This window comes from Mesoplodon bidens (assembly GCF_964165515.1).
Source record: "Mesoplodon bidens genome assembly, chromosome: 5".
In the NCBI taxonomy this organism is placed as follows: Eukaryota; Metazoa; Chordata; class Mammalia; order Artiodactyla; family Ziphiidae; genus Mesoplodon; species Mesoplodon bidens.
The window spans coordinates 61147786-61174608 of NC_138161.1; the positions used below are offsets into that span (position 1 = coordinate 61147786).

At 40.5% G+C, this 26823-nt stretch overlaps 1 protein-coding gene across 18 annotated transcripts in view; it reads right to left on the reverse strand.

Annotated features, from left to right (window-relative positions):
• Positions 1-1550: 1550 nt before the first annotated feature.
• ZBTB20 (zinc finger and BTB domain containing 20) overlaps positions 1551-26823 on the reverse strand; it is an 830948-nt gene continuing 805675 nt past the window's right edge. For all 18 annotated transcript variants that reach the window (XM_081234533.1, XM_081234531.1, XM_081234534.1 and 15 more), the window contains one exon: positions 1551-26509. In XM_081234533.1, coding sequence (XP_081090659.1) covers positions 26088-26509 — 422 coding nt within the window. In that variant the 3' untranslated portion in view covers positions 1551-26087. The remainder of the gene's footprint in view (positions 26510-26823) is intronic.

Below are 26823 nucleotides of genomic sequence, written 5' to 3' on the forward strand. Positions count from 1 at the left end.
CACAGAGTCTTCCCGTGGGGAGGGGTCTGTGAGAAGTACTTTTTTCCTTTGTAAGTATATACACATTACTCAAGTTTGAGAAACACTGGTGTGGTATATATATCATTGGATTTCAAAATTTTGACTTCAAGCACTAGTTTATTAATTGTTTTATATTGGGAAAGACATATTTCTGAACTTCTGTTTCTATAAGTTAGTGTAATAATGTTTCACAAGGTAATTGTAGGGATGGATAAAGCGTGTGAAGGAGAAACTTTGTAAACTGTTAAGTGCTGTATAAGTAGCCCGTGTGCCATTTACTATTGTTATAGTCCATGTATAAACCACACCACCACATTTTCAACAGGCAGGAAAGAGGCTTAAGGAGAGATGATGACGCAGAGAGAGATCAAGGACTCTGGGTGAAGCTGGCTGACATCATTAAGATGTTGCTAAGAGTCACAGAAATCAAATAGGGGAAGATCATACATCAGGAAAATGTTTCCTTCCTTTTATTTTGTACTTCCTAGAATATCAGGTGAACTTAGGGGCTCAGTGATTGAGTTGCAAGAAGTCAGTATATAAATTCATAGAGGTCTCCTTTCAGCCCAGGTTCTCCCCATCCCAAGCCCATGCCTGGGTATCTTTGTGTTCCTCACACTGGTGGGAATGTCCATCCACACTCACCTCCTCCAACCCAAAGCCTGCATGTTCTTGGGAGTCCCCAGATGAGACTGTTTATTCCTTGGACACTTCTTTGATGGACCTGCCCATGTCTCTTTTTGTTAGTTTATAAACTCCCACGGCACTGAGAGTCTGAATGGTACAATCTAAGTCTTGATGTATATGAATCTTTATTTATATATTTCTAGTTGTTAGATATGAAAGCTCACCAAGAGCTGAAATAACTTCCTCCATTTCTTGCATACACTGCACAGTTTTGAGTGAAATGTAGATGCTTACTGAAGACAGCAAATCTAATTCAGTTGGGTTGACGTCACCCGGGACAAACAAGATGTACGTTTTCTCCATCACACCAGCAATTTCTGTGAGAATGATGAGGTTAGAGAGCCCTTATGGGTAGGGTCGCGTATGAGAAAGGGCCTATGGAGCAAACAGGAGTCCCTCAGGAGTCCCCACAGTCATCAGATGGGGACGTATTTTGAACCACGAACTTTCTTTTGATACAAAGATACAAGGATAGATGGGCACAGTGTCATATGGGATTGGTTATTTCCACAGTAGGCAGAGAGATAATGATTTGCACATGGAGAAAGGGGAAAAAAGGTGAATCAATTCAGATAACAGTAAATGAGCCATGTGCCTTTTATGAGGTGTGGACAGGAGAAGGAAAATGCCCCAACTGGCCTTATATTTCCCCAAAGTGATTTCAGTATCACCCATCCTGGAACTCTCACTTCTTGTAGCATGAGGATTGATATGTTGAGAATTTTCCTGGACTTTTAGCTATAATTCTCAATTTGGATACTCTCGGACTAAGCCTAGGCCACAATGTATGAATGTGTAGAAACATTGCCACAATATAAAGAAGACACAACAGGAAACCAAGAGAAGAGTTTTGTTTTTTTTTTAATTATTCCTTCATATTCAAACTTCACAAACAGTGTGAACTTGTACAATACCTCGGAAAGTGAAACTTACAAAAAAAGTGCTGGTAACATTTAAAAAAAACAACAAAAACCCCAAAAAACAAACATCATTCTTAGCAACATCAATTACTCTTCCACACAAAACAGAAACCTTGTAAAATTTATTTTCGTATTTTTAAGGCGTAATACTTCCGTATAAAGTATATGCAAGAGATAAAACTTCACAGTATTCCAAAATGTCACAATAATAATAATAATAATATAGTATAATGAAGCGCTACAGTTAATTTTTCTTTTTTTGAATGTTTTTTTCCTGTTTAAATAACAAATACAAGTCACAGGTAAATATACGTGAGAAAAATACGAGGCTAATATTAAATGGCAGGTAAGGATACTGTCACTGTAAGAAAAAACTGGCAGGATGTGTGTATTTAGTCTATATTTTAAAGCACTTGATAGAAAAGGCGTATGCAAGGTTTTTCAAAACAATTTTTTTGTTTGTTTGTTTGATAACTGACAACAATTTAAGAGTATAATGAGAAAAAAAAAGGAACAAACTCCCTCTCAAAACTATTGACCTGCTCATCCCAAACCACGTGTATATATTGATGGTGGATGCGTGTGTGTTCATGTCTCCATGGGTTTGTATGGTACACAGACTGATACAAGCAGTGTCCCTTGCCCACCTGCAAAGGTTGGAGGTTACAGTCTCTGCAGTCATCGAGCTCAGGTTACTCGTGGGAAATTATTCTTTCAGTTTAAAGCTCTCTTTTTCCTTGCCTCTCCCTCTTTCCAAACTCCTCCCCAATACCCAGGTCTTCAGTCTGAAAAGACAATCTGGTTAGAAAAGTTGCCTTCCACTTAAAATTCACTGGGAAATAGAAACTGCGTAAACAGTGACACCCACACAGACACTGAAAATACCACTTGGACAAATGAATATGTTTGTGCATGTGTGGTGTGTGTGGTGTGTGTGTGTGTGTACAGTAGCAATTGCAAAAAAGGGACCATATTCCTTTCCATACTAAGATACAATGTGATAAGAAACATTTCTGTGCAGGGAATAGGGCTTCTTCGAATCTTATCACAACACTGTGGCGGGAAGATCAGGAAACGGGTTCACCTTTCAGCAGTCACCACAGTAAACTTCATTGAGAACACGCATGCCCAGCTCTCTGGTCTGTGCGCATGTGTGTGTTAACAGCTAGCCATTCAGCCAACAGGTAACAGAAAGACAGCAGATAGCAAAACACGTCAATAAGGTGCTCAAAGAAAAAAGTGGCACCCATTCCTTGAATGGATGGCCACATTAAGGTGCTTCAAAAAAGTTTTTTTTTTTTCAGTTTTATTTCAAACATTAAGAGAGTACTGATTTGCACATGGTAGTTCTGAGTCAGGCCAAGGGTTTTGAGATTTCTGACATCTTCCACTGAAAAGGGCTTTCGCTGTAGTTGTTTTGTTCAGTTTGTTGTGGGTCACTTGAGTTTAAAAAAATTTAATAGCCAAAAACTGAAATCAAATCAACATGACTAAAAGAAATAGGTGAAATGGTATAGAACATTACTGCATTCCCATTGGATCAAGATGGTTTCGCCCATTTTTCCTCTTTCACTAATACTGTTCCTTTTTTTCTTTGTTACAATCCATTCCTTGTGAACATACAGAAATGACCAAAGTCACTGCAAGTGGCTGTTTTTATTTTTTGTGATCTGTTGCAAGAGTCCAACCTTGTTTCCTCTGCTGCTGTTTGTGTAGCATCTGGTTTTGTAATGAAAGCATCTGGATTTGTTATGTGCATGTGTGTATATATGCACATATACACACCTATACATGTATAATATATACACTATATATATAGGGATATATATAGGAAGTGTGTATACATTTATACATAATATAGTGTATATCGTTTCAACTGGAGATAAACTGAACTGGGTTCAGACACTAGCACATGTTTATCTTTCCCCTGCCCCCTCTGTACATTTTAAACAGTCTGGAGCTTTTATTTATTTATTTTTAAAGTGCATTTTTAATGCAGAATAACTGTACTCCACTGATTCCTTGGAAAATATTTTTGATGAGAAAAAATCTGACGGTTCGCAGCCCCCAGCAAGAGAAGCCTGGGTCTGGTCGTGCCAGGGGCTGACGTGGCAGTGCCAGGCTTGTGCCTGAGTGATTACTGGGCGTTCTGGACTCTGGGCACCTCAGCAGCAGCAGCGCCTTATGAGAAGGCAGAGATAGGAGAGGAAGAAGGAAGGAAAGCTCAGATGAGGAAGGATGAGTTTGCGGTGTGTTCCGAGTCGGAAGCGTTAACTTCGCGTGGATTTGTGCAGTTCCTGCTTGGCTTCGGCTCAGAGATGCCATCTAGTCCCCTCCCCACCAACCGACACCAGCCGCCTCACGCCCTGCACGCTCCAGCATTGCCCAGGCGTCCCCGCTCCCAAGGCTGACTTCTGGGTCAGCTCCCCGTGGGGATGTGAGTGCCAGCGTCCAGTAGGAATAAGGCACCAGAGAAATCAAAATGTTACAAAAAGATGCAAAACCCCGTTTCAAAGAGCCTCTCCCATTGCTCCATTAAAATATTGCATGTGATACCATTCGTGTGTAAAGTGTGTCATATGCAGTCTCTGAAAGGAACTGGAGGCCCTTCAGCACCAGAGATCTTTAGGGATGCACCCTCTGTCAAAACACACCCACTCTCCCCACTCCCACGCCCACCCCACGCCACACGCAAAAGCACCAAAGTGGGAGAACAAGGCTGCGTGCCATTGCTCACCTCATTTTTGATAAAGATCAAAGAAGTGTATGAAATAAAATGTTCAGGAATTGCTGTAAAATTAAATGGGCTTTGGCTGTCATGTACCCGGTTACTTGATGCTCTAAATGTCCAAAGAGTATGACGAAGGGGTGGAAATGTTTGTGTTAATGTCTGGGGGAACGTGCTAAACAAAAATTACTTCCTAAATGACACCCAAGTCCTCCGCTAGCACTTCAACCTCCCCTATTTTTTAAACATTGTAAAAAAGGAAGAGGTTCATCTAACTATAAAAGGAAAAAAATGAAGGCACAAGATTTTATTCGGTCCCACAATCCTTAAGAAAAAAAATGGTGTTGTGCAAGTATGTGTGTGTGTGTGTGTACGTGCACACACAAGTGAGATGGGAGACCAAGGGCCATTGGGGCAGTCGTCCAAGGGAAGCTGGAAAAGGAGAACAAGAGAGAATTTCGAGACAGAGAGAAGAAAGGAGAGAGGAGGAAATGGAGGCCTCTCTTCAGCTTTCTGTCATAGACAGTCTCAAGATTTGGCTGCTTTAGGGTCCAGAACGGAATTCGTTTGTCTTGGTCTAGAAAGTGCCCCCAGTTAAATATCTCCAGTTAATCATGTTACAGCTTTTGGTGTTTCCCTTTTCCCTTCCCTCCAGCCAAATGATTTTTTTTTTTAATCACAGTTTTAAAAGTTATTTTTTCAATCTTGAAAAAATATGGAAAAGCTATTGAACAGCCTTAGGGCACTCTGCCTCTCCATCTTCACAGTGAGTAGATGGATGGACAATCCACACAGCCAAAGATGAGGCAGGCAAGCTCCCTTGTGCTAGAGGGTCCCTTGCCCCACCTTCCCCAGGGCTGGGGGTGCCTTCACAGCACCCACAGCCATTTCTTTCAATTGGATCCTTCCTCCCCCCACCCCATCCATGGAAGGTGGGCTGCCGAGAGAAGCAAAGCCAGTCTAGAGAGCGATGGTAACAGGGAGGTCTTAGAAGCCAAGGATGGAGGCGATGAGGGGGCATCTCTGCTCAGGCAGGTCAGCACTGCTCTCTCGGCAGCCTCCCTGCAGGATGGGAAGCGTGGTTGCCCGCTGAGAAGTTGAAGCCCCGCTCACATGGACTTCATGAGACCTCAGCTCTCAGGCTCACCACCTTTAAGCCTCTGTTGCATCAGAGCTGGTCCCCAGTCCTTAAGAAAGCAATGATCCAAGACAGAGAGGAAGAGTCAACCGGCTGTGTGATACAAAAAAAAGGGCTACGGACAGTGGGATTTCAGAAAGAAATTTAACTTTGGTTTTCCAACTTTTTCAAACGGTAAAAATTAAAGCAGGTCTTCAGTGGCTTCAATCATCCGACAGCTGTTACATTTTTTCTCATTTGGCAAGGCTAAGGCAGGATAAGGGGGGAAGAGAAAAGGGGTTTCCCATAATTGGTCGAAGACACAGGGTGGTAAAATGCTTCCACACTTAAACTCACAGTCCAGTGTTTTTGACATTTCATAAATAGCTTTTTTTTTTCTCTAAAAAAAGAATAAAACAAGAACAATCCCTTTACTTACTCATCTGAAACAAAATAAACAGCAGTGGGTACAAACTTCTTCTTGTAACAATTACAAAAAACAACAATATAATCCCAACTTTTAACACGCATCTTGAATCAGTTATTTTTTTTTTTTAACCTCAAAACTGCAGCATATCCTTAAGGGCAAACTTTTCGATTAGTTTTTTTCTTTTTTTTTTTTTTAAATAATGTCTTCACCAAAAAAACAGTCTTGTACCAATAAAATGCATTCAAAAATAGAAAATATTACACAACAAAAATATGTATCCTTCCTTTCCAAAAAAGATTCTTCACAAAAAAATGTAGAAAAAATTCCAACAATTTTTTTCCTCTCCTAAACATTAACTTTCAGTCTAGGGCACGATTATTTATTGATTTAAATGTCTGCTTTTGCATAAAACATGGAAGATGCAAAACAATTACTGTATTAGGTTTGTGAAGTTATGTCCACTCCCACCCCAACTCTAAAACAAAACAAAACCAGAAAAACCCAGCAAACATTAAACAAAAGATACAGCTGGTTGACTAGAAAAAATCTCTCTCTTTCCTTCCTCTGTGCCTTTGTATGGGTTACTGGCTCTGTTGGTATCTGGGAATGCTCAAGAAGGGAGATCAGTTTGGAGTCAAGAGGTACTTTAGCGTTAGCTGATGTTCTGAGGAGTCATTTACAGTCTCCCATGTTGTGGGTTTATCTGCTGCAAATCCTCAGGGAGGAAAGAAACATGAGGGTGAGCAGAGGACTAAACTGTGTCCACGTGTGTACTCTACAAATACCTCTATACAAGCCAGTTTCTCCATCATAGCACATTTTTCTTCCCCCTTACAGTGGAGCTCAAGCGTTGGATCAATGGTAACGGAGAGCTCCAGTGGTATGCGGAAGGCTGGGGCTATTTCCTCTGTAGTCACCACACCCACATTTAACCAGTTTGGGCACTAACTGGAACAATAACGAGATCTCAGATCTCAAAGCAATGTCCTGTTTTCCCCATCCCATTGAACCCAGGTATCTTTTCCATTTCAGTATTGCAGCTTAAACATATATTTTTCTTATTTGATGGTATTCCTCTTTTGCGTGGGATGTCTTTTGTATGTGTATCCAGTACAAACAGATTTTTTTTTCCCCAAGCTTTTTTTCCCTGTTGCTTATTTGGTTGCTGGTTTTTTCTTTGTGGTTTTTGTTCTGTTTTGTTTCTGATTTTTTAAACAGTGAAATATGTCCAATTTTATTTCCAGTGCATTAAACAAATTTTAAATTAAAAGAAGAAATAAAACTTTTCCCCCATCCTTCTAAAGGAAATGACCCACAAAAGTACAATATAATAAAATCAGGCATTGCCAAAAATAGCATGATGTGCAACCTCAATTACATCAAAGAAAAACAAACGGACAAACAAGACTTATAAAACATAAGCATGAAGGAGCCAAGACTATAATCCCAACTGTGGTATGATTGGCAAGCACTGGTTAAAAAATAGGTAAGGCTACTCTTAGATTTCTAACTCAACAAAGTTAACCACTGCTCTTCTGTCTTTTCCTTTGACTCTTAATCTTTCACTCACTAGTTTTTTATATCTTTAAAATGAACACAATTTTTTTATATTTTTGGTCTACAGTAGAATTACATATTAATAATATAATAAAAAGGTATTTCATTAACAGGTTGGTACTGCATCTATGTGGGGAAAATAGAAAAAAAGCACTCAAAGAGACATTGCAAATGGACTCTATTCTTATAAAAATAACCACAAATACGATAGAAATTATAATCAGGGTAACAGATTCAACTGAAAACAGGTGGAAAAAGATATATTTTGGGTAATACAAACTCCTGACAAAATATGCCCTAGAATTACAGCCTCCAAACCTTTCCTGTGATTTCCACCTTTCTATAGGATCACTCAAAATTCAAATGGAAATGGAAACAAAATGAAGATAAAGTGGACAGGTGGTTGAGCCAGCCAAAGCTTCCAAGTTATCTTAGTTGACTGGTCAAGACCAGCTGGACAGCATTTGAGAAACTGGTAGGCCACAGGGGAGCCACTGATGGTATTTGTTTTTAATATTGGAGGAGTTCCCAGCTCACTGATAAAGAGAGAAACCAAGGAACCAAATAATTCTTCTGGTACCATATAATATATGAGATGAAATATAATTCCGATAGAGGGGATATGAGGGTGAGGTGGGAAAGAGGAGAGAGAAATAGGCAAACTTTGGGCACCACCTCCCTTTGTTTTCTTCAGCACATTGGTTTCCTTCTTTCTGAGCATCCTTTAGGATTGGCTCGGGGCCCCAGTGTCCTCTGAGCAAATACGTGTCAGCACAGCTCTTGACATGACATCTATGCTTACTGGCTTTCCTAAGGGCTCGATGGCTCTGGAGGCTCCCTGCCCCCCACCCCCCCATGCCCTTGATGAAGCAGAGAAGGGGTGTGAAATTGTAATGACAGAGGCCCTTTCCATTAACCATTCCTACCTGATGGTTAATTCACACCGATGGTCTAGTGTGGGAAAAAAATAAGAAGGAAAAGAATTGGTAAAAGTTGAGCTTGGTAATCAACAAGTGTGAAGTTTTCTTTCAGAAAAAAAAAAAAAGAAGAAGACAAAGAAGACAAAGAAATGACATCAGGAAATACTGCTTTTGGTTTCTTTGAACTATCCTTGGTTTTTCTCTCATTCAGTTGCTCCAGTTTAAAGTTTAGAATCTAGTGCAAATATCATCACATCACAGCATTCCAGGAGCAATACACTATCCCTTCATCCTAGGTGAATACTATCCCTTCAGACCTCCTCAGAAGACTGGGGGCAATGATCCAGAAAAGCATTAACTGAACAGATTATTAACCTAGTACTCGCTACAACAAGAAAGGCACTATCACAAGAGATCAGCCTCAGCATCTTCCTTGCCATGGGCGTGGACATTTTAACCACTCCAGCAACTACAATGAAACCCAGACTGTGGCTTTTCCAGTACTTGAACTCACTGGCCAGTTATCTGACTCTCCCACTGGCCACTGCTGTTGGCTCCGGCCATGCAGAGCACTGACCGGCTCTGTGTCCATGCTGCCCCACATTTCACCAGTGATCCTTGTTTGGTTCTAAATGATTTAGCTCACTCTCTTCCATGGAAGTTTCTTTCTCTCCATCAGTCTCCAGGTCACGACTCTATTATAAAGACAGTTTACAGTGTCAAGTACTAGCGCTTAGCTATTTTCTCCTAGTTTTTTAAACCTCTAACCAAACCCTAAGTCATAAAGACAATTCAGTAGCTCCTTTAACAACAAATCTCCTGTAAATATCACTGTGAACAGAATGAAAACCAAAGTATCATCCCTTGACCACCAAAGCATATCCCTTGAGCCTGTTGTATTACATTTGTCTGCAAGAGAGGAGGTGGGGCTCTGGAAAGGAAAATCTTTGGTGACAGAACTGGAGTGGGTATGCAAGTTTCAAGGAAGAAGCTATTTTCCAAAAGCCTCAAGAGAAGTATCCTAGGGCAGTTAATGTGAAGATATTTTAAAAGGTCAATTATTTCTTTCTGTAACTTTGGTTTGGTGCAGTCAGTATCTTCTCAGTGCTTACCCAATACACATCTCTAAGTACCTGTTAAGAGCTCTGAATTTAGAGTTCCTTATTTGAAAGGGAGATAATACTTTGAGTGCTTAAGGGACTGCTTACATTAGTTCTGAAAGCTCTAAATGGAGTTTTTCTGCCTAGCAAGGCTGACAGCTTCCTTAAAAATTTTTTAACTTGGAAAAGTAGACTTGGATGGATGCTAAGGAGGGGAGAGAAAGAGATAGGTATCAATGTAATCTTAAGAAAGGCCGCAACCGAGAGTTTTCCAAATTGATGCCCCAACATGTGATAGTGATCAGAGAAATTCCACATTACCCACTGATATGGGTTGTGACCCTTTCTTACTGAACCAGAATCTTCAAAGCTGTCACCTTGGATTCTGGACGAGTCCTTCAGCATCTTCACTCTCCTGTTATTATTCCCTACAAAATCTATTGCTTTTCCTGTGGTGAAAGATTCTTTTATTAATAGTCACTAAAGAGCTGTCAAATTCTAATTACTTCTAAGATTTAAAAAGGCAATAAAAATAAATCCAATAAAGAAAAATTGAAAGAAAAAGCAACAACTTCAAAACTAGGCTTTTAGGCACTGTTAAGGTCTTCTGCTTTATAAAGGATAGTCTCTGATGGAGCAGCTAGTAAGTAGGTTCTGATTAATCCTCCAACCCTTCCTCCAATTTCAAAGTTGGCCTAGCTTGTTTCAGATAAACCTTTCACCTCACTGGTTTTCAATGTTTATTGCACTGTTCCCTTACTGTCATCCTAAAGGATTTTACCACATGCATGGTCTTCCTCTTTGGTTAGCCTGATCTAGGTTTCACCCAGCGATGAAAAAGCATGCTCAGGCTGAAAGGATACCTCCAATATGGACATGGTGAGGTTCTTCTGAAAGGAGGCCCTACCTCGGGCCCAGGAGAAGACTTTCCGGTCACCTCGGTTGGCTTCCTCACCATCGCAACTCTTACTGAAAGCTTAGTTGGAGACAACATTGGGCAAACTTCTCCTTAAACGTCTTCAATTTACAGTACTAACTCAGCTTCTTTATAATAAGAAAACAGATCCTATCAGCATGGCAGTTTCTAGGCCTGATCAAGAGTTGGCAGATTCCACAGATTTTTACCAACTCTGCTAAGACCAAGCATGACGGAAATAACCCTCCATTTTTGTGGTGCTTCTAGTTTCAAAACTTGCCTCTTTCTTTCCCATACCTCACACACTCTCTCCCGGCACAAGTAAATACATTTCAGTAGTGCAATGCAGTGCAGTCATATTTATTTAGTGCAAAAAAAAAAAAAAAAAAAAAAAAAAAAAGCCCTATTACAGCCCCAAGCTCAACCCTAAACAGCTCTTACTAAAAGTTACCAGTGCCACAAAAGTGGGAAATTCAGTCCTTACCTCACACTTCTGTGAGTCATCTCTTTCGTTGTCCCTGTTTGGTTCAGCTCAAAGGAAGGAAACAACTAGCATACACCTAGGCATTATTCTGTAAAATGTTAAGCCAATAGGCAGAAAATAAAGGGAAGGAGTTGAGTTGAAACCAAGGGTAGTATTTAGAAGAGGAAAATAGCTATTTAATGCAAAGATCAGTAGTGGTTTTTACTGAATGCTTTTCATCATGTCAAATGGCTCCGATGCTAAAGGGAATGGGTACAGAAAAAGATAAAGCTTTCCTGTTTCCCAAAACACGGTCCTAAATTTAACAGTGCTGGGTTCTTATTTTTGAATAGTGCAATCAGCTATTCCTCGAGGGCTTTGGGCAGCAGCCACCTTACCTAACATAAATAGGGACACTAAGAGCACTCACTTTTTCACATTGACCTTCTCTCTTGCCTCATTCCTCTCCTATCCATTTTTTCTGACTACACATAAATACAGATCTACATACACATACACATACACAGAAATTCTCAAGGCCCCTCTCAGGATGATAGATTGAAAATTGGTACAAATAGCTCAATGACACACACACACAAAGTACAATTATTAAATATAAAAGTGAATTATTACACCAAAATTAAGGGTCTGCATTGTACCTCTTCTTGTATTATTCTGTAAGAAAAAAACATTCATAGCAGGATGTCTTATGGAGCTTACTTTTTGCTTAAGATTAATCTGGACTTAGTTTGGGATATGGCAGTACTGAGTGATTTTGGAGAGATGCCTTGCATTTGATCATCCTCCAGAATCATGCTCTCCAGTTTGCCTGGGTCCCCACCCTCCAGGTGTAAATCTGCTTGTCTGCACATACCACATGCATGCTGGAAGTCTCAGGAGGATCAATATGTAGTTTAGAATAGATTATAGAAACATTAGTGGGGTCAGCACACTCAAATTCCTTTGGACCACTACGTTATCATAGAGTTTCTTGATTCTATCAACTTCTTGCCATTGTTTGCCACGATGAGGATTACCAAGAGACTCTGCTTTCATTTACTCTGAAAACCACAGTTCTTTTAACGATAGTGCAAAAAACCAAATTTAATTAGATATATGAAAGTTACCCTTCATTTATATCTCAATAGGCCCCTCAGGAAAACGTAACCACTGGGACTAAAGAAGGAGTTTAATTGCTGACAATGCTTTTGATAATCCTCTCTTACAAATCTACACATAGATGGTTCCAAATCAAAGTCTGTGCCAAGGAGAGCAGAAGCAGAGTAACTCACCTTATTTTTCAAAGAACCCTCTGGCAGTGAACATACACTAAGCACTTTAGTCTATGTCTAAAGCTTGGATTAAATTTGAACCATTATTTTATTGTCCGTTATCTCTCTGCATAAGCCCCGGAGAGCAGATTAGTAATGGGAGCAGTCAAGGGTTTCTATAATTTCTCTATATGGTTTTGATAGCATTAAGAGAAGTCTTGGGCTTCCCTGGTGGCGCAGTGGTTGGGGGTCTGCCTGCCAATGCAGGGCACACGGGTTCGAGCCCTGGTCTGGGAAGATCCCACATGCCACGGAGCAACTAGGCCCGTGAGCCACAACTACTGAGCCTGCGCGTCTGGAGCCTGTGCTCCTCAACAAGAGAGGTTGCGATAGTGAGAGGCCCGCGCACCGTGATGAAGAGTGGCCCCCGCTTGCCACAACTAGAGAAAGCCCTCGCACAGAAACGAAGACCCAACACAGCCATAAAATAAATAAATAAAAAAAGAGAAGTCTTAAATCACAAAGAAGTGAGGTTATTTTACTAATTCTTAGGCCTATAATAGTGAGAATGGGCAAAAATGGCAAAGGGCGAGTGGTGCTGACTTTCCCTGCTAACCCTGAGAACTGGCTTTAGGAATCCAGAACTGTATCAAATTTAGTCCCATCACGTTGTCCTGTTTCCCCTCTTTGCTTTTCCTCTGTTCACTTAATTGAGATTGCAGTTATTGTGAAGATTCAGCTAAGAATGCAAATTATAGCATAAAAGACAGGTTATAAAAAGGTTGTCAGGCTATCTGTAAATTGAATTGAGTTGAAAACTGTATGCTTTCAAATGAAGCACTACAATTTCCTCTTTTTTTAAAGTTTCTAATTTGGTTTTTCTTTCTTTTGTGGTGGTGAGAGTACGGATGGGTGAAGTACTGGCAATGCCAATCTCCCTCTGTGACTGTCACCTCCAGTGCCAGGTTGGGGAGATGACAGGCAATGGAGGAGTGGTGTTTCACCATTTAAGACCTCATGAACACATGCAGTTTTGAAATGAAGAGAACAGAAATCTGAACAGTTATAGCAATCCATAGATCAACTGATTTTGGCATTTTAGTAGTATCCTTTCTTTTTCTTTTCTGGTGATTCTGTCCTATATTAATAAGAAACATCCAAAAAGGATTTTCATTACATTAGTCTATCCTCAGCCTTATTTCAAAAATTTGAGGAGACAAAAAGGATTTGTAGTGTGAAATTGCATGAACTTCATCCGCAGTCAATCCCCATCCTTAGGCCTCATACCTGTAAAGTTTAGGTAAATGGGGTTTCTTTTTCAAGGAATAGCTTTTAACTATTCTACCCTCAAAGTGCAGAGAGACTCTTTCTCCTCAAAGCTCTCACATTCTACTCGAAAAGGAAGATAAGATTTTCTTGGAGAATAGACTCCTTAATGATAGAATGGAAGGCTTTTCATTATAAGAGGGAAAGGAGTAAGGTAAGGGTGGGCAGTGATTTGACTGATGCCTATGGCCATGGACAGTATCAAATTAAAGAATCAAAATTTTTTACTGCCTTGAGAAGAAAGAGATAAAGGGTAACAAACAAATCAACAAACAAACTTCACTAAAATACACATTCCTCCAGCTTCAGTTTTCTAAAAAGTAATAATTATGCTTAAATCAAGGTTTACAGATAGCAAACAACTGTTTTAATGTGTAAAAGTATTATCCCTTTGCTTTACTATGTTAGTTTCACTTTCTTTGAAGGAATTGTATCCGTGCACACTTGTCCTAAAGTCCAGTGCAGAAAATAAACTGGTTTGCTACCAGCCTCAATCTCAGAATATTTCCTAAGCTCTATCTGCAAATCCTAAAACTATATATCTGTAAAATGAGATGCAGAGCTTCTGAAATGCATTGTGGGGGTGGGGCCGGGGGAGGAAGCAAGCTTTTTATGGAGGCAAAGAAAGAAATCCCTTCCTGTCCTCCAAAATGTATACTGTAATGTTTCTGACCGTTATTTTGCTGCATTACTTACCGTTAGGGCTACCGGTGTTAGCTTAGAAAAGCAGAAGCTCGAAAGTAACAAGAAATTCACATCCTGGACTCTCCAGAATATTAAACAGGATTTCGAAAGTAACAACAAATTCACATCCTGGACTCTCCAGAATATTAAACAGGATTTCGAAATTAATCTAGACTAATGCAGAGGCTGTGGTGAGAAATCTGGGGTCTCAGGGTTAGAGCTCTTCTTGGAGCACTATAAGGAACAAGGTCAAGAAGGCATCCTGGAGGAATCTTTGTGATAAACTGGACCAAATGGGACCTACCAGAACCAGATCCACTCCTCCTCCACATTATACTTTAAATGATGGCATTTAGGATTTAAAAGAGAGTCTTTTGTTCTTTCAGAAGTCAATGCCTGAGGACAGGAATACTTTAGATGACTTTAAAAAAAAAAGATAGAGGGAGTCAGAATGGACAAAGAAAGAGAAGGAGATAAGAATGATGGGGAGAACATGCTAAGTGAAGATGACAGTTCTAAGCAACATACACACTGACTTTAAGAAGTGTTGGTTTCCTACTAGATGTGGGACTCAGGGAGGTTTTTGAACCTCTTCTTTATTTCATTGCTGTCTATGGTGTGAGATGTTAAAAGTTGGTTTGATTAAGGTAAAACCTGCGTCAAGCCTCAAATCAAATTAAGACTACATTTCTGACATTACTGTTCCTTCTGATGGTCAATGGGTAAAGCAAGAAGTGAAAGCATAGCCCTGTGTGCCCCAAATCAGGTAGTGCTCTATATGCCACAGAATGGTCCACCCAAGAGCTGAGAGCCAAAGCAGGATCACAGTAAGAGTGCTGGACTGGGAGTCAGGAAAGACTGTGTGGCAGAGTTGTTCAGATTGCATCATAAGCATCCTGTAAAGGGGGAGACCCAGAAATGCATGAGTCTTTTGGACAATGCTCTGGCAACCAGACAGTTGTAACTCACTGAAATGAGATCTAGCATGATGACCAAATTACACGGTGAATGCTTAGTTACTGGGGAGTGTATTAAATGGCTCTTCAAGTATCTGTTCTGCCCTATTATTATTTTATTTAAGCACATATTAAGTTTATGTTTAAAAATATGTGGTTGCAAAATAGACACTTTACAAACTTTATGGATCTTTTCATCCCTTAGTAAATTACCGCTTAAAGTTCTAAACCAATCAACAATTATTTGTTTTCCAAAAACATGACGTGAAAAAGATTCTTCCTAATTATCTCCTGTGATGCCTTTGAGTAGAAGTGGATTTACCTGTTTTAGAAGAGCTCACTAGGGCTTGAACAGGTATCAAAATTAGTCTGAAATGTTACTCCTTTCATTAAATTTCTCTAAGTCTAGTACCTGTATGTCATTTGGCTAAATATTAGTAGGAGTTGAAAGAGTCATCACTGATGATTTTTTTTTTCTCCCTCAGAAATGGTCTACTCATATCAGGAATTTGAACACTGTGGTATTTAAAAAAAGAGAGAAAAAAAAAACCAGAAAATATTTTTCCCTTTGTCTTTGGCCAAATGTGAAGGTGAAAAGAATTTGTGACCTCAGCTAGTACGGCTGACATTTAAAACTGTGACTCAGGTCCTCCCACTCTCAAAAGAATAGTGATAACTTTTAAAACCTGAAGGTACAGTGAAGACATGCTTCACTCTGCCTACGAGTCTCATGCTGATGAACTCACTCATGTCAGTGCTCTTTCACCACATAAAGCTCAAAGAAGGACATTCACAACGGGGTGGGGGAAGGGAGGGAAATGAGACCTCAGGTGTCATGATGATTAGAGCTCTTAAGGCAGTGAGGAGAGGAAGAGGTAATTTAAAGTCTTAGAGAGAAACAAGAAATAAAGAGAATGGGTGAGGAAAAGGAAAGAGGAAAATAGTGAAGTTGATACAATTTGGGTATTAAGTGATCACTGGAAAAGGAACAGCTCACCTCACCCTCAATTCACTATGATGTTGGTCTAGTAGAAATATATTTAGTTGAAAACTTTGGAGAAACAGATGGATATTTTTGCTTTTAGACTCAATACTAGCCCCTTCCAAGCAGATTAGAGCATGTAGTTCCTTAATGAGTACCGCAAGTAGAGGGTAAAGAGGGGAGTTGGATAAGGGGAGGGAGGAGGGCTTGTTGGAGGGGCACAGCAGAATGGGGTGGGATTTGAAAACAAAAATCGACTGGAAAAGACGAAAGGAAGGAATTGGTGTTATTCACACCGAGAAGCCTTAACGGTGGTTCAGTGTGGGAAGGGTTCTCACGCTGAGTATTACGAACAGCTGTTTTCATCCTGTCCTGAATGTAGAACTGGTCTCAGTCACCCAGGATGAATGTAAAGTTTATCCATCAGTAGTGTTTTCCAGGCATTGGGTTGAGTAGCTGAGGGAAGCTGAAGGAGCTCTTTATCTAAAAATACTATTTGAAAATATTTCTTGTGAGGAAGACAGGATGCCTGATTTCTGATGTTTCCGTGATGGCCTGGTTAAAGAAGAAAGGCACCAAGTTCCCACCTTAACAGACAAATGTAGATATTGAGGGCTAGATACCCAAGAACCACTACTTTATGGATTCTGCAGACTAAAAAAATGAACTATAATTTTCTGAGTTCTAGTTCTATCAGCCTCTGTCATGAAAAAGTTCCTAAATTCTGATTTTATTAAAAAGAATCTCCTAGGAAAATGAACATTATATTGCTAAGCTGCCTCCAGGGAAGCACTGAAGACTAGTTAAAATAACTGTAAGCACACTGAAAACAGAAAGTAGTCAGTAAAGAACTAGTATTAAAAATCAATATTTGAAAATACAGTTGGGACAACTAGGCTTTTAACTGCCTTCTGCTTCTCAGATGAGCAGCCCTTTGAAATGCAGCCTGTAATTGTTGGTCAGATCATATGGAGGTTAAGAGGCCCCTTGGTCATATTTTTAAAAGCAAATATAGACAGTGACAGTCCTAGAGGGGAAAATCACAGATACATTCATATGCACTTCTTTTGTTCTTCAGATATTGAGAGGGTCAGCTAAACAAGATCACTTTGACTATGAACCTCTTTGTGTCGGCCACACCAAAAAAAATGTTTTCTTAAAAAAAGTTTTCACTTTCCTACATTTGCTAAGTCTGAGCTTAAAAAAAATTCTAAAATCCTGTAAAGACAATACTGAAGCTGATAATATAAAAAGCAAACTAGAGCAGTAATGATTATTATTAAATGCACCAGATTAACTGCAGCAGGTTGGTGATGGGTGATAAATGCAAAGAAATAGTATTTCAATCAACTCATGATCATAGGCAGATTCAAAAGTTAAAATGAATATAATGTAATATATATTTCAATATAGAGTTGTTATATATAATGTGTATGTTCTAGCTTTCAGAAATACTGCAATGTAGTGTACTGTACTTAAGTAAGCATACCTAAATAGTAACTCATATTCTTCCACAAAGTCACTAGTACTGTTAACTAAAAAAAAAAAAGCAACTCATTTTTTTCCAGTAAAAAGAAATATCTATGGTTACAGTCACAGACTTCTTTTGGATATAGAAAGACAATATACATTTAAAACAATAGTAACAACAAAAAGATTGCAACTGTAAGTAGCCTTACTTAACTGGGGAGGGGAAAAGTCACCAAAATAGAAGAGGAAAGAAAACGTCCTCTGAATTCTGTAAGTGAGCAGAAATAATCCACGTGTCATAAAAAATAAGAAACCATCTAGTAAAAGAAGGGCATGGGAGTGAGAAAACTGAATCTGACTGTTTCCAGGCCACCCTTCAAAGTCAGCTATGAGAGCCAGGTCCGTTTGTTCAGAATAGTCCACTAGAGTGCATTCTACTTTAATGTTCGAGATGGGCAAGAGCCATCAAGTCTTAGAGATTACCGAAAACGATTCTTCTGAGAGTCTATTGGTTTGCTAGACATGGTAAACAACCCACTCCTGGAAAGACTTCAGCAAAGGCCACATTGGTTTCAGGAGACACAGTTTGTGATTGATGATGATTCCCTGCAGATGCAGGCAGGATTAGGAAGCTTTAGTTTGGGAGTCAAACTTACAAGTGGGTGGGTGTTTGTGTGCACACACTGGGTTGCATAGAGGAAAGGAATGGAGGCTTTTAAGCCATGGAAGGGCTCAGGCAAAAGTTTGCATGGACCTTGCCTGCCTGGCCTTGGTGCCCGCTCCTGCACAGGAAACCTGGGTAGAGGGGGTGCCCCACATTGCTGCTCCCTCTTACCTACTTGCCAGTTGAGTACATCTGTTCTACCTTCTTCTGGAGGAAAGCAGCCTGTCACTGTGGGTTTGCTGTGGATCCAACAAGCTGCCTTTGTGTCTCCCAACTCTGAAACGCTACAAAAAGCAACAGAGTGGGCAGGTGACTGCTTCCTGGGAAGGGAGCCACCAGTCTTGAGCACAATGGCGGGAAGAGGCAACAGTATCTACGCACCAGGACCTATGCCTGTGTGTGCTTTGTCTGAGATGCACACATACTCGCAGAGCACAGCAAGTACACATGCAAACACGCATGTCCACACACACGTCAGTAAATCCAATAGAAGTGCAGTTCGTTCAGTGCACTGTACTCCACACAAGCATATTCAAGTTTCTCATGAAAGGGGTACATAGAAATTACTGATGCTTGGGCTCCTTCAGAATGCCCTAAAGCCTCATCACAGATAGTGGACAGCACTAATGCACCCAACTAAGGCAACAGAGCAGAAGCAGATACATGAGATATCTGAGACCTTTGACTAACTATAAATTCCAGACTTTATCTTGTTGTCATTAGGGGATACGAATGTGGAACAGTTTTGTACTGGGAGCACCTCACACTGCGTGTGTACATGCATAATGTAGACTCATTTACAGACATTTTGGACAGCAGCTGGGACACACTAGATGGGTTAAGTCCCTTTCATTACTAGAATCTACATATAAATTGCAATGATTCTGCTGGGCAACGACAAACTTCTGTTGCAACAGTAGTAGAAACAGATGTCTCCTATGGGGTTAATTTTTTTTTTTTTCCCTGCCTTGGGTTAGAACCTCATTGAAGCATTTTGAAGCAAGGAAACCTCTGAATTTGAAAGAGGGCTAGTTAGGGACTTTTTACACCCTAATTAGGTATCTCAAAAGCCAGGACTCCAATAACTGCGGCTAGATTTTCCCTATGATCTGCAGATCGTGCTCCTTCATTGAAGACTTGAAAGTTGTGAGTTTGCATTTAAACAAAGAACCACCAGATAACCCAGATGCTCACAGGAATTGAGAAAAAAAAGTTCAGAGATACACACTGTACAGGAAAAGCTTTTTGTTGAGACTGTTCTCCCTGTTAAGGAAATGATTCAAACTAGCATTTTAGGCACCTGTGATCGTGTCTTATGGGACTCGCTATTTAGGTAATAGGATGTCTATTTTACATCCAGCCCAGACCCATGTCACTGAAATAGGATAGGAAATAGCAGCCACTTCCTGAGGGCAGCCAGTTCCTCACAAGTTTGGTGCCTCCCCCTAAAGTCACTGTTTCCATAGTCTTCAGTCATGAATAGGGCTCATTTTTGTAATAATGCAACCATAAAAAAGCAAGAAGTGTCCACGTCTTCACACCCGTCCCATCTATCTTCTGTTCTCTTCCCTGGGCTTTCTGACTTAAGGCAGTAACTCTTTACTGTAAGTGGCTTCCTGTGAAAATACCTTAACTGAGGTCGCTTCAGATAAGATTTAGTCTGAAATTATTCAGTTTTTGGAGCAACAGGCTGGGCCTGAAGAACCACCGGAAACCAGGCATTTTTGGTCAGCGGTGTGGAAAATGATGTTTCTTGTTTCAACCCAGGGCATTTCTACCCCTCGTTCAGTGAAATACATAGTTCTGAAAAAGAATGCATGCTGTGCAGTCCTCATCGTCTACCTCTTCACCCTAAAAAGAAGCCAGAGGAACCCTAGTGTTCCATGCCATTTTCTGGGATCTGTTAATGCACACCACTGACCACTATGGATTTGGTGTCCCAGGAGAAAGAATATTCAGAGACTTACCAAGTTCTCTGGGGTGTTTTGGTCAGGCTAATCATCTTAGCACCTAGTGTTAGAAATGATGCTTTGGGTTAGTAATTTCCAGGCTCTGTGTTTACAGGAACACTGAGTCACCACAGCTTTCCTACTTGGGGAGGTTTAAGCAGTATCAGAAATGGCAACTCTACACAAACAGCTGTTGCGAATCTGAAAATATTCTCTCTGGAGCAAGAGCCCCTCTGTGCCCCTTTTCTGTCTCCATATGTGGCCTGAGCCCCAGGGTAGAGATTGCTTTTGAAAGTTTGCCCCGTGTCATCTATTTCCCGGGCACCTAAGAGAACAGCCTCTTTTTTTCACGAGAACACAGAAGCGAAAGCAGCTGCTGCCGGACCACCGTGAGGGCGCGTCCAGCCTCGGGGAGCCCGGCTCAGCTCAGGCACCCTCCTCGCACACCGCACACCCTGGGGCACTGGGTTGCCCGGCACTTCTGTGGAATCAGGGAGTCGATTGAAATTCTAGTGCACCCTTCCTTGTGTTCGACACCAAGTCCCATGATTCTGTCTTTAGTGTCCTATTTTTCTCTTTATAAAATTTCTTTCTCTGGGGGACAAAATTGGCCATTTAAATAAAGTTCTTTTATAGTTAGTAAAGAGGTTTCTCAGAGCCAGAAATCACTGAAAAGTCTATCGACCCTACCCACGGAAAAACCCAGAGCTTTCTCTAAATGCCTCTTGCCAAACCTCCTAGTGTTGCGATTGGATGCTTCCTGGCTTTGCATTATTGGTGCTGAATACGTTTCGTAATCCTTCTGTTCCCTTCTCCAGGGCTCCCACTACCCTGGACTTCAACTCATGACTATATTATTCTTTCAGAAGATTTCTTTTAAGAGTCAGGTCACAACAGAAAGGGCACTCTCCCTCCTCCTAAATCCCAGGGGCATCTCAGGTGGTGACTACTCCTCCCTTGCGCCTTCGTTTTGCCTCTTTTTGCTGCGGCAGCGCACTGGCTGTAGCAGATGCAGACCTGATGTGGTTATCTGATACCTTTGCTGCAGTCACACATATTCTGCTCCCAGCCCTGACCGATTAAATGACACCTTCTAGCCTTCTAGAGGAAGGCTCCAAAATGGGCATAGCTAGTGGGAATCCTGGCCAGATCTACCTCACTGCCCCCTTTCCTCAGGGCAGCAGGTCTTGGGGACATACTGGATGAGCCACACCGAGGATGCGACGTGACCCTTATTATGTTCTCTCGGGGCTCTGAGGGATCTTATACGAAGCACGCCTCACTTTCAACTTCTGTGCTGAGGGAAAACACTGATTAGGGGCCTGGGCTGGGCACATACTGTTGGTGTGCTTGTGTGATGGGGTACAGGTAGGTGAAGGCATTAGGACTAACATGAAACTAACACACCCAGAGGAAACCTTTTCTCTTTTCATATCACAATGCCCAAATTCTAACTGTTCATGAGTTGGAAGAAGTTTTCTTGGTCCTTACAGAATGTGGAGCTGATACAAAATAAAATCCCTGTGACTTTTAAACACAGCAAATTCAAGTCTTTCCTTCTAAGGCCAGGAGCTACTGTGACCCCCGAGATGCCTAGGAAGAAGGAATGGGCTTCAGCCTGAACAACAGCAGGAAAGTACTCACCACACTTACTCATGGCACAAACAGCTTCAGAGCATTAGGACTTTGGGGAAGAAAAAGTCTATAAAACTGTTCTTAGAAGCTAAAGTTTACAACTCAAACTGTATAATAAGAAATATTTTGATATAGAGACTTTCATTTCAGAGTCTTTTTTGGCCTGGCTTGTTTCTCAATCTTTTCCCATGTGTAGATTTGTATCAGATCCATATGTCTCAATTCCTTCCTTTTTTGGGGGCTCTATTTTACACATTTGGGGCTTTGGGGGGGTACAAATTTTGGCATTTATTATATCAATAGGGGAAAATATGCCCACTCTGCTAAGATGCTACTGATGTTTTAGTACTAGGAAATTTTATTTTTCATAAACTGTATCTAACTATCTAGAGATAAATGTTCCCCTTTGACTTTTTCCTTTCCTTTGTCCAGCTAATCCAGTTTTAAGTCATAAATTGCTAAAAAAAAAAAAAGAAAAAAGAAAAAGAAATAAAGAGTACTTTTCCATACCAGTTCTTGTTCCCTGTACTCATCCTAAGAGGTCTTAAATCTGGAACACTTGCTTCCATTTCATCTATTTTTTTTTTTCCTGGCTACTGAAGTTTTTATTTTTTTAGCACTCATAGCATCCTAGCATAAAGTTCCAAATGTAAGAAGATTGTTGGATTTGAAACTAAAAGAATAAAAGAATCTATGCTCATCTTCTATTCTTGAAGCAAAATGTTTCCCCTGTCCTAAGATGTTGGTGATTATTTAATTTGAAAGGAAGGATTGACAAACTAAAAGCATCTCTATCCTTTTGAAATAGGCACGGACTAGTTTATTTCCTAAAACGTAGGTCAGTTTGGAAGCAGCCCTTTCAGAGGCCAGAACATGGAGTAAGGTCCCACAGCAAGTTCACTGCTCCCCAGCTTAGATCTTCCACTCCAACCTAGCTGCTTCCTTTCTCCAGAGAACAATCTGTCAACTATTTTGGACTATGAGATGTTTGGGAGGAACAGACACACAGTAAGAAAAAGTCTACTGCTATGCAAACCTGGATAGTCCATATTGTTATAATGATTACATCACCTCACCAGGAATTCTTTGGGAGTCCTCTAACATTTACAAAAAAGAGATACTTCATTTGAAGGGAAAGTATGAATATGAGGGTTTAAACCCAACTGGTATTTTTTTCCCCACGTGTTCTATAACAAAAGGTAAATCGTAACCCCATTGCTTAGTTTTTTACATGGCAAATCAGCACTAAGGCGAATGGGTCTCCCTCAGATTTGACAAGCAGATAGCTAAATGTGGCCCACACTGCCACCCAAGATCAAGTTTCTGGAGGTCCTATAACATCTGTCTACTTTGCTAAGGTTTGTGTAAGGCCACTATTTTAAACGGGCTACTGTCCAATAATTCAAAATATTTTAAAGTGGCTTTTGGCCTTCTTCCATTTGTAACATATGCTGAGTGATTTCATGTCATTTTCCTCTAGATTAAAAAGATATTTTTTTTAACGTCAATTTCTTCTTTTTTACATCATGGGTTGAATGACTTGTTTTTCAAAATATCAAAATTCTAGGCCATGGTTAATTAACTAATGCTCCCTCTGTTGGTAGTAAGTGGAAATACTGGAGTCTTACTTAAGATAGTTATTTCAAAAAGCAAGAGAAAATGGACTATTTCTTGTTTCTGAAGCTGTTTCCCACTAGCTTTTAAAACAGGTCAATTTTGGACAGATAGTTTTTAGTAGGACTCCTCTTAGAAATCACGATGGGTGATACTTAAAGGTCAGTTAATCATCCAAGTCTGCATTAAAACTACTAGCAAAATATTTACTGAATGAAGGACCACAGGACCAAATGAAACTCACATAGACGCCAGTCCAGTCGCACTAACCCTACTAAACATCACCAAGAACTTATGGAAAAGATACAAGTTAACCAATCCTAAAATGTATGAGTAAAACCAATTTAGTTATTATACAGTTGCTTCCCTTGGAAGATTTCTCCTCATTTGTTGCACAGTTTTTGTAAATAAGTTGCTGATAGGAAAATTAAATTAAAATGCAAAGTAATTTTGAAACTGAAATACTTTCTTTCCTCTTTTTTTCTTTTTAAACGGTAGTTTAGTGTTTCTGCTCTGTTTAAAAATTTACCTTTCCCCTTAAGTGTGTTAAAATATGCCCAGCAATGAAATCACCTTTGGAGTTTTCAATAGGTTTAAAAATTCCTATATTTGAGTTGGAATCCCTTTAGGACACTGTCTGTAATGGAAAAATCTCTATTCTGATACCTTGATCAGGACCGAGGAGAGAAATCCCAACTAGGAAGAGAGAGTGGTATCTAAGATGATGCAGTGAATTGGTGGCCTTTTGAATGGTGGATGTTGGCATCTGGGAGACTTTTGTTAGTTTCTTTAAAACCTTACCAACAAGCAAGGGTTAATAAATCATCTAAAGAATAATCATCTTATTTAGCCCTCTCAACCATGGTGGAAATAGAAGGTGACCTTTGAAAGGAAGAAAGTAATTTCGGCATCGAGGCATTCTGATCTGCAACAGGCTTCTGATAACGCCGCTCTCTGTAGTTGTGAAGGGCGAGGAGGGACAGTAGAGTTTTGTGAACTGCTCCTCCCGGCTGACCACAGAAGGAAAGAACACTTTTGTCAAGACCTCTAGACTACTAGTGTTTCATCAAAGAAAAAAAGGTAAAGTCAATAGAAATTCTAGAATCATAAGATCTCAATGAACTTTCAGAGAAGCAAGAAATCTGTTTCTGAAAGACAAAGTCCCTCCCACGAAAAAGAACAGAATTCTAGATGAATCAGTTGAAAAAAATATTCAGTGGAGCAACATAAGCTTGCTAAAAGTCGAAAGACTACATATCAAAATACAAAGCAGCAGTTCAAATTACAGCAGGGATGGGCTGGCCAGAGGCCCTCATCAACCCAGGCAATACTTAAAATAATAAAAATTAAGAAAAATTTAAAAAAATATGAAGAAAATATCCTTCCTCTCTTTCAAATATAACTTTAATTGCCTTTTATTCTTTCTATCTGGAAGCAGTATCGCTAACCTTAACAGTCTTGACTTACCAAAAAATATATATATGTGTGTGAAATAAAATAAAAGAGAAGGGATTGGTGGCAGTGTATGCAAAACCAAAATGAAAAAAAAATTACTTTTAACAATCTCACTTTTTTTGTTTTTTTTTACACAAATACTGTTGTAAATATATTAAAAAAATCAGCATTCTATCTGGTAAACGTCACTTTTGCCCCTCTATAAAATTTTGAATTAAAAAAGCCTCAAGAACTTTTTATTATTCCCCCCCCTCCATTTCTCTTTCTTTTTCTCTTCCACAAGAATATATCCTGACACTTTTTTTTATTTGTTTTTGTTTTTTGCAAAGATTGTTGGAAATAATCCTTCTCTTGTACCTAGAAATGTAGGTGCAAACCTCTGATATCTTTGTTTTATCTGCATTCCTGCCTTTCATGAAAGTCCCTCTTGATTGTGCTGAGTCTGGGGCTCAGCGAAGACACTGAATAAATACGATAGCCACTGTTGCTTGATGCTTGTCCAAGTCTTCCTGGCTTCTGCTGAAAGGGGGGGGGCGGCATGGAGGAGGTGGGCCAGGGTGTGTGGACCGAGCAGAATCTGGGGGAGAAGCCTGCCGTCTGCCTTTCCCACACCACCAAACCCACGCCCCTTCCCACACCCGCAGCCCTTGCATGAAATCAGACAACGTTGGGGGTGGAAAACAGCAGGGCCTTTCCTCTGGGTTTTCAACCAGAAAGTGATATTCCACAGTTTTAACTGGTTACTGTGAAGTCCAAGCGGCCAGAATTGTGAAAATGTCCACTGAAACACTGCAAGCGGTGTACTTAAAGACAGTAGGCCTTTTAGATTTTGTTATATATTTTTGTAGTGCTCTTCACAAGTGAAAAAAGAAAATTTTTTTTTTTTACTTTTTTTTTTTAAAGATTTTTTTGTAAAGAAGGGTTGTATTTAGAGGCCAGTAGCTAGAGATCCAACCAGTGGACCTCCTGAAGCACTACCAGGCCTTAAGGCCACCATCCGAGGGAGACTGGGAGAACTATTATTCCCCTGAGCCTCCGAAATGTAATGTACCAGCAGGCAAAAACAGTTCTTCATGTAGTACAAAATGAAACGAAACAAAAACAAAAACAGAAAGTAAAAACGAAACCAAAACATTTCTTAAATTCTAGTGCCATAGCTTTTTTTCGTTCGTTTCTTTTTTGTTGTTTTGTTTTGTTCATAAGAAAGAGAGAAAGATACTACTTATCCGTCAGACACATGCATCCTCATGTGGTCGTTGAACTGCTCGATTTGGTCAAACTTTGCTGGACAGACGGAGCAGACGTAGGTGGTCCCCTCCGTGCAGGCCACCACCCCTGGGGGGCCAGCTCGGGCCCCTGGGGGTGTGCCTGCGGGAGGGGTCCCGTTGCTGGCACTGTGCAGGGCCACGTGTCGCTCCAGGAGGGTCTTGTGGGAGAACTTCTTTTTGCAGATGTAGCACTCATAGGACTTCTCGCCCCGGTGGAGGCGCATGTGCACATTGAGGGAACTCTTCTGGGTGAAGCGCTTGTTGCAGATACTACACTGGTACGCCCTCACTCCCGTGTGTGTCACCATGTGCTTGATAAGGTAATCCTTTAAGGAGAAGGAGCGCCAACAGATGCTGCATTGGTGGGGCTTCTCACCTGTTCACGTGGGAAGAGACAGCAAGCGGGACAGAGCGAGACACAGCGAGGGAGGGAGAATGAGAGACAGAAAAACAAGACAACAGAAAACAAAAACAAAAACATTAAAAAAAAATCTGATTGGTTCACGGATCACCCCTGATTGGAAAGATCCAGCCCTTCCTGGCCTCTCATGTTCTGAGAAAACTTGCTTTAAGGTGCTGCCAGGACAGTCTAGAGTTTTCCATGTCCCCATGCCAGAAAATGTCTCTCTTGGAAAGCTACTCGACATTCTCCAGTAAAAGTCTTCCAAGGTCATTCTGTGGAGAGAAGGG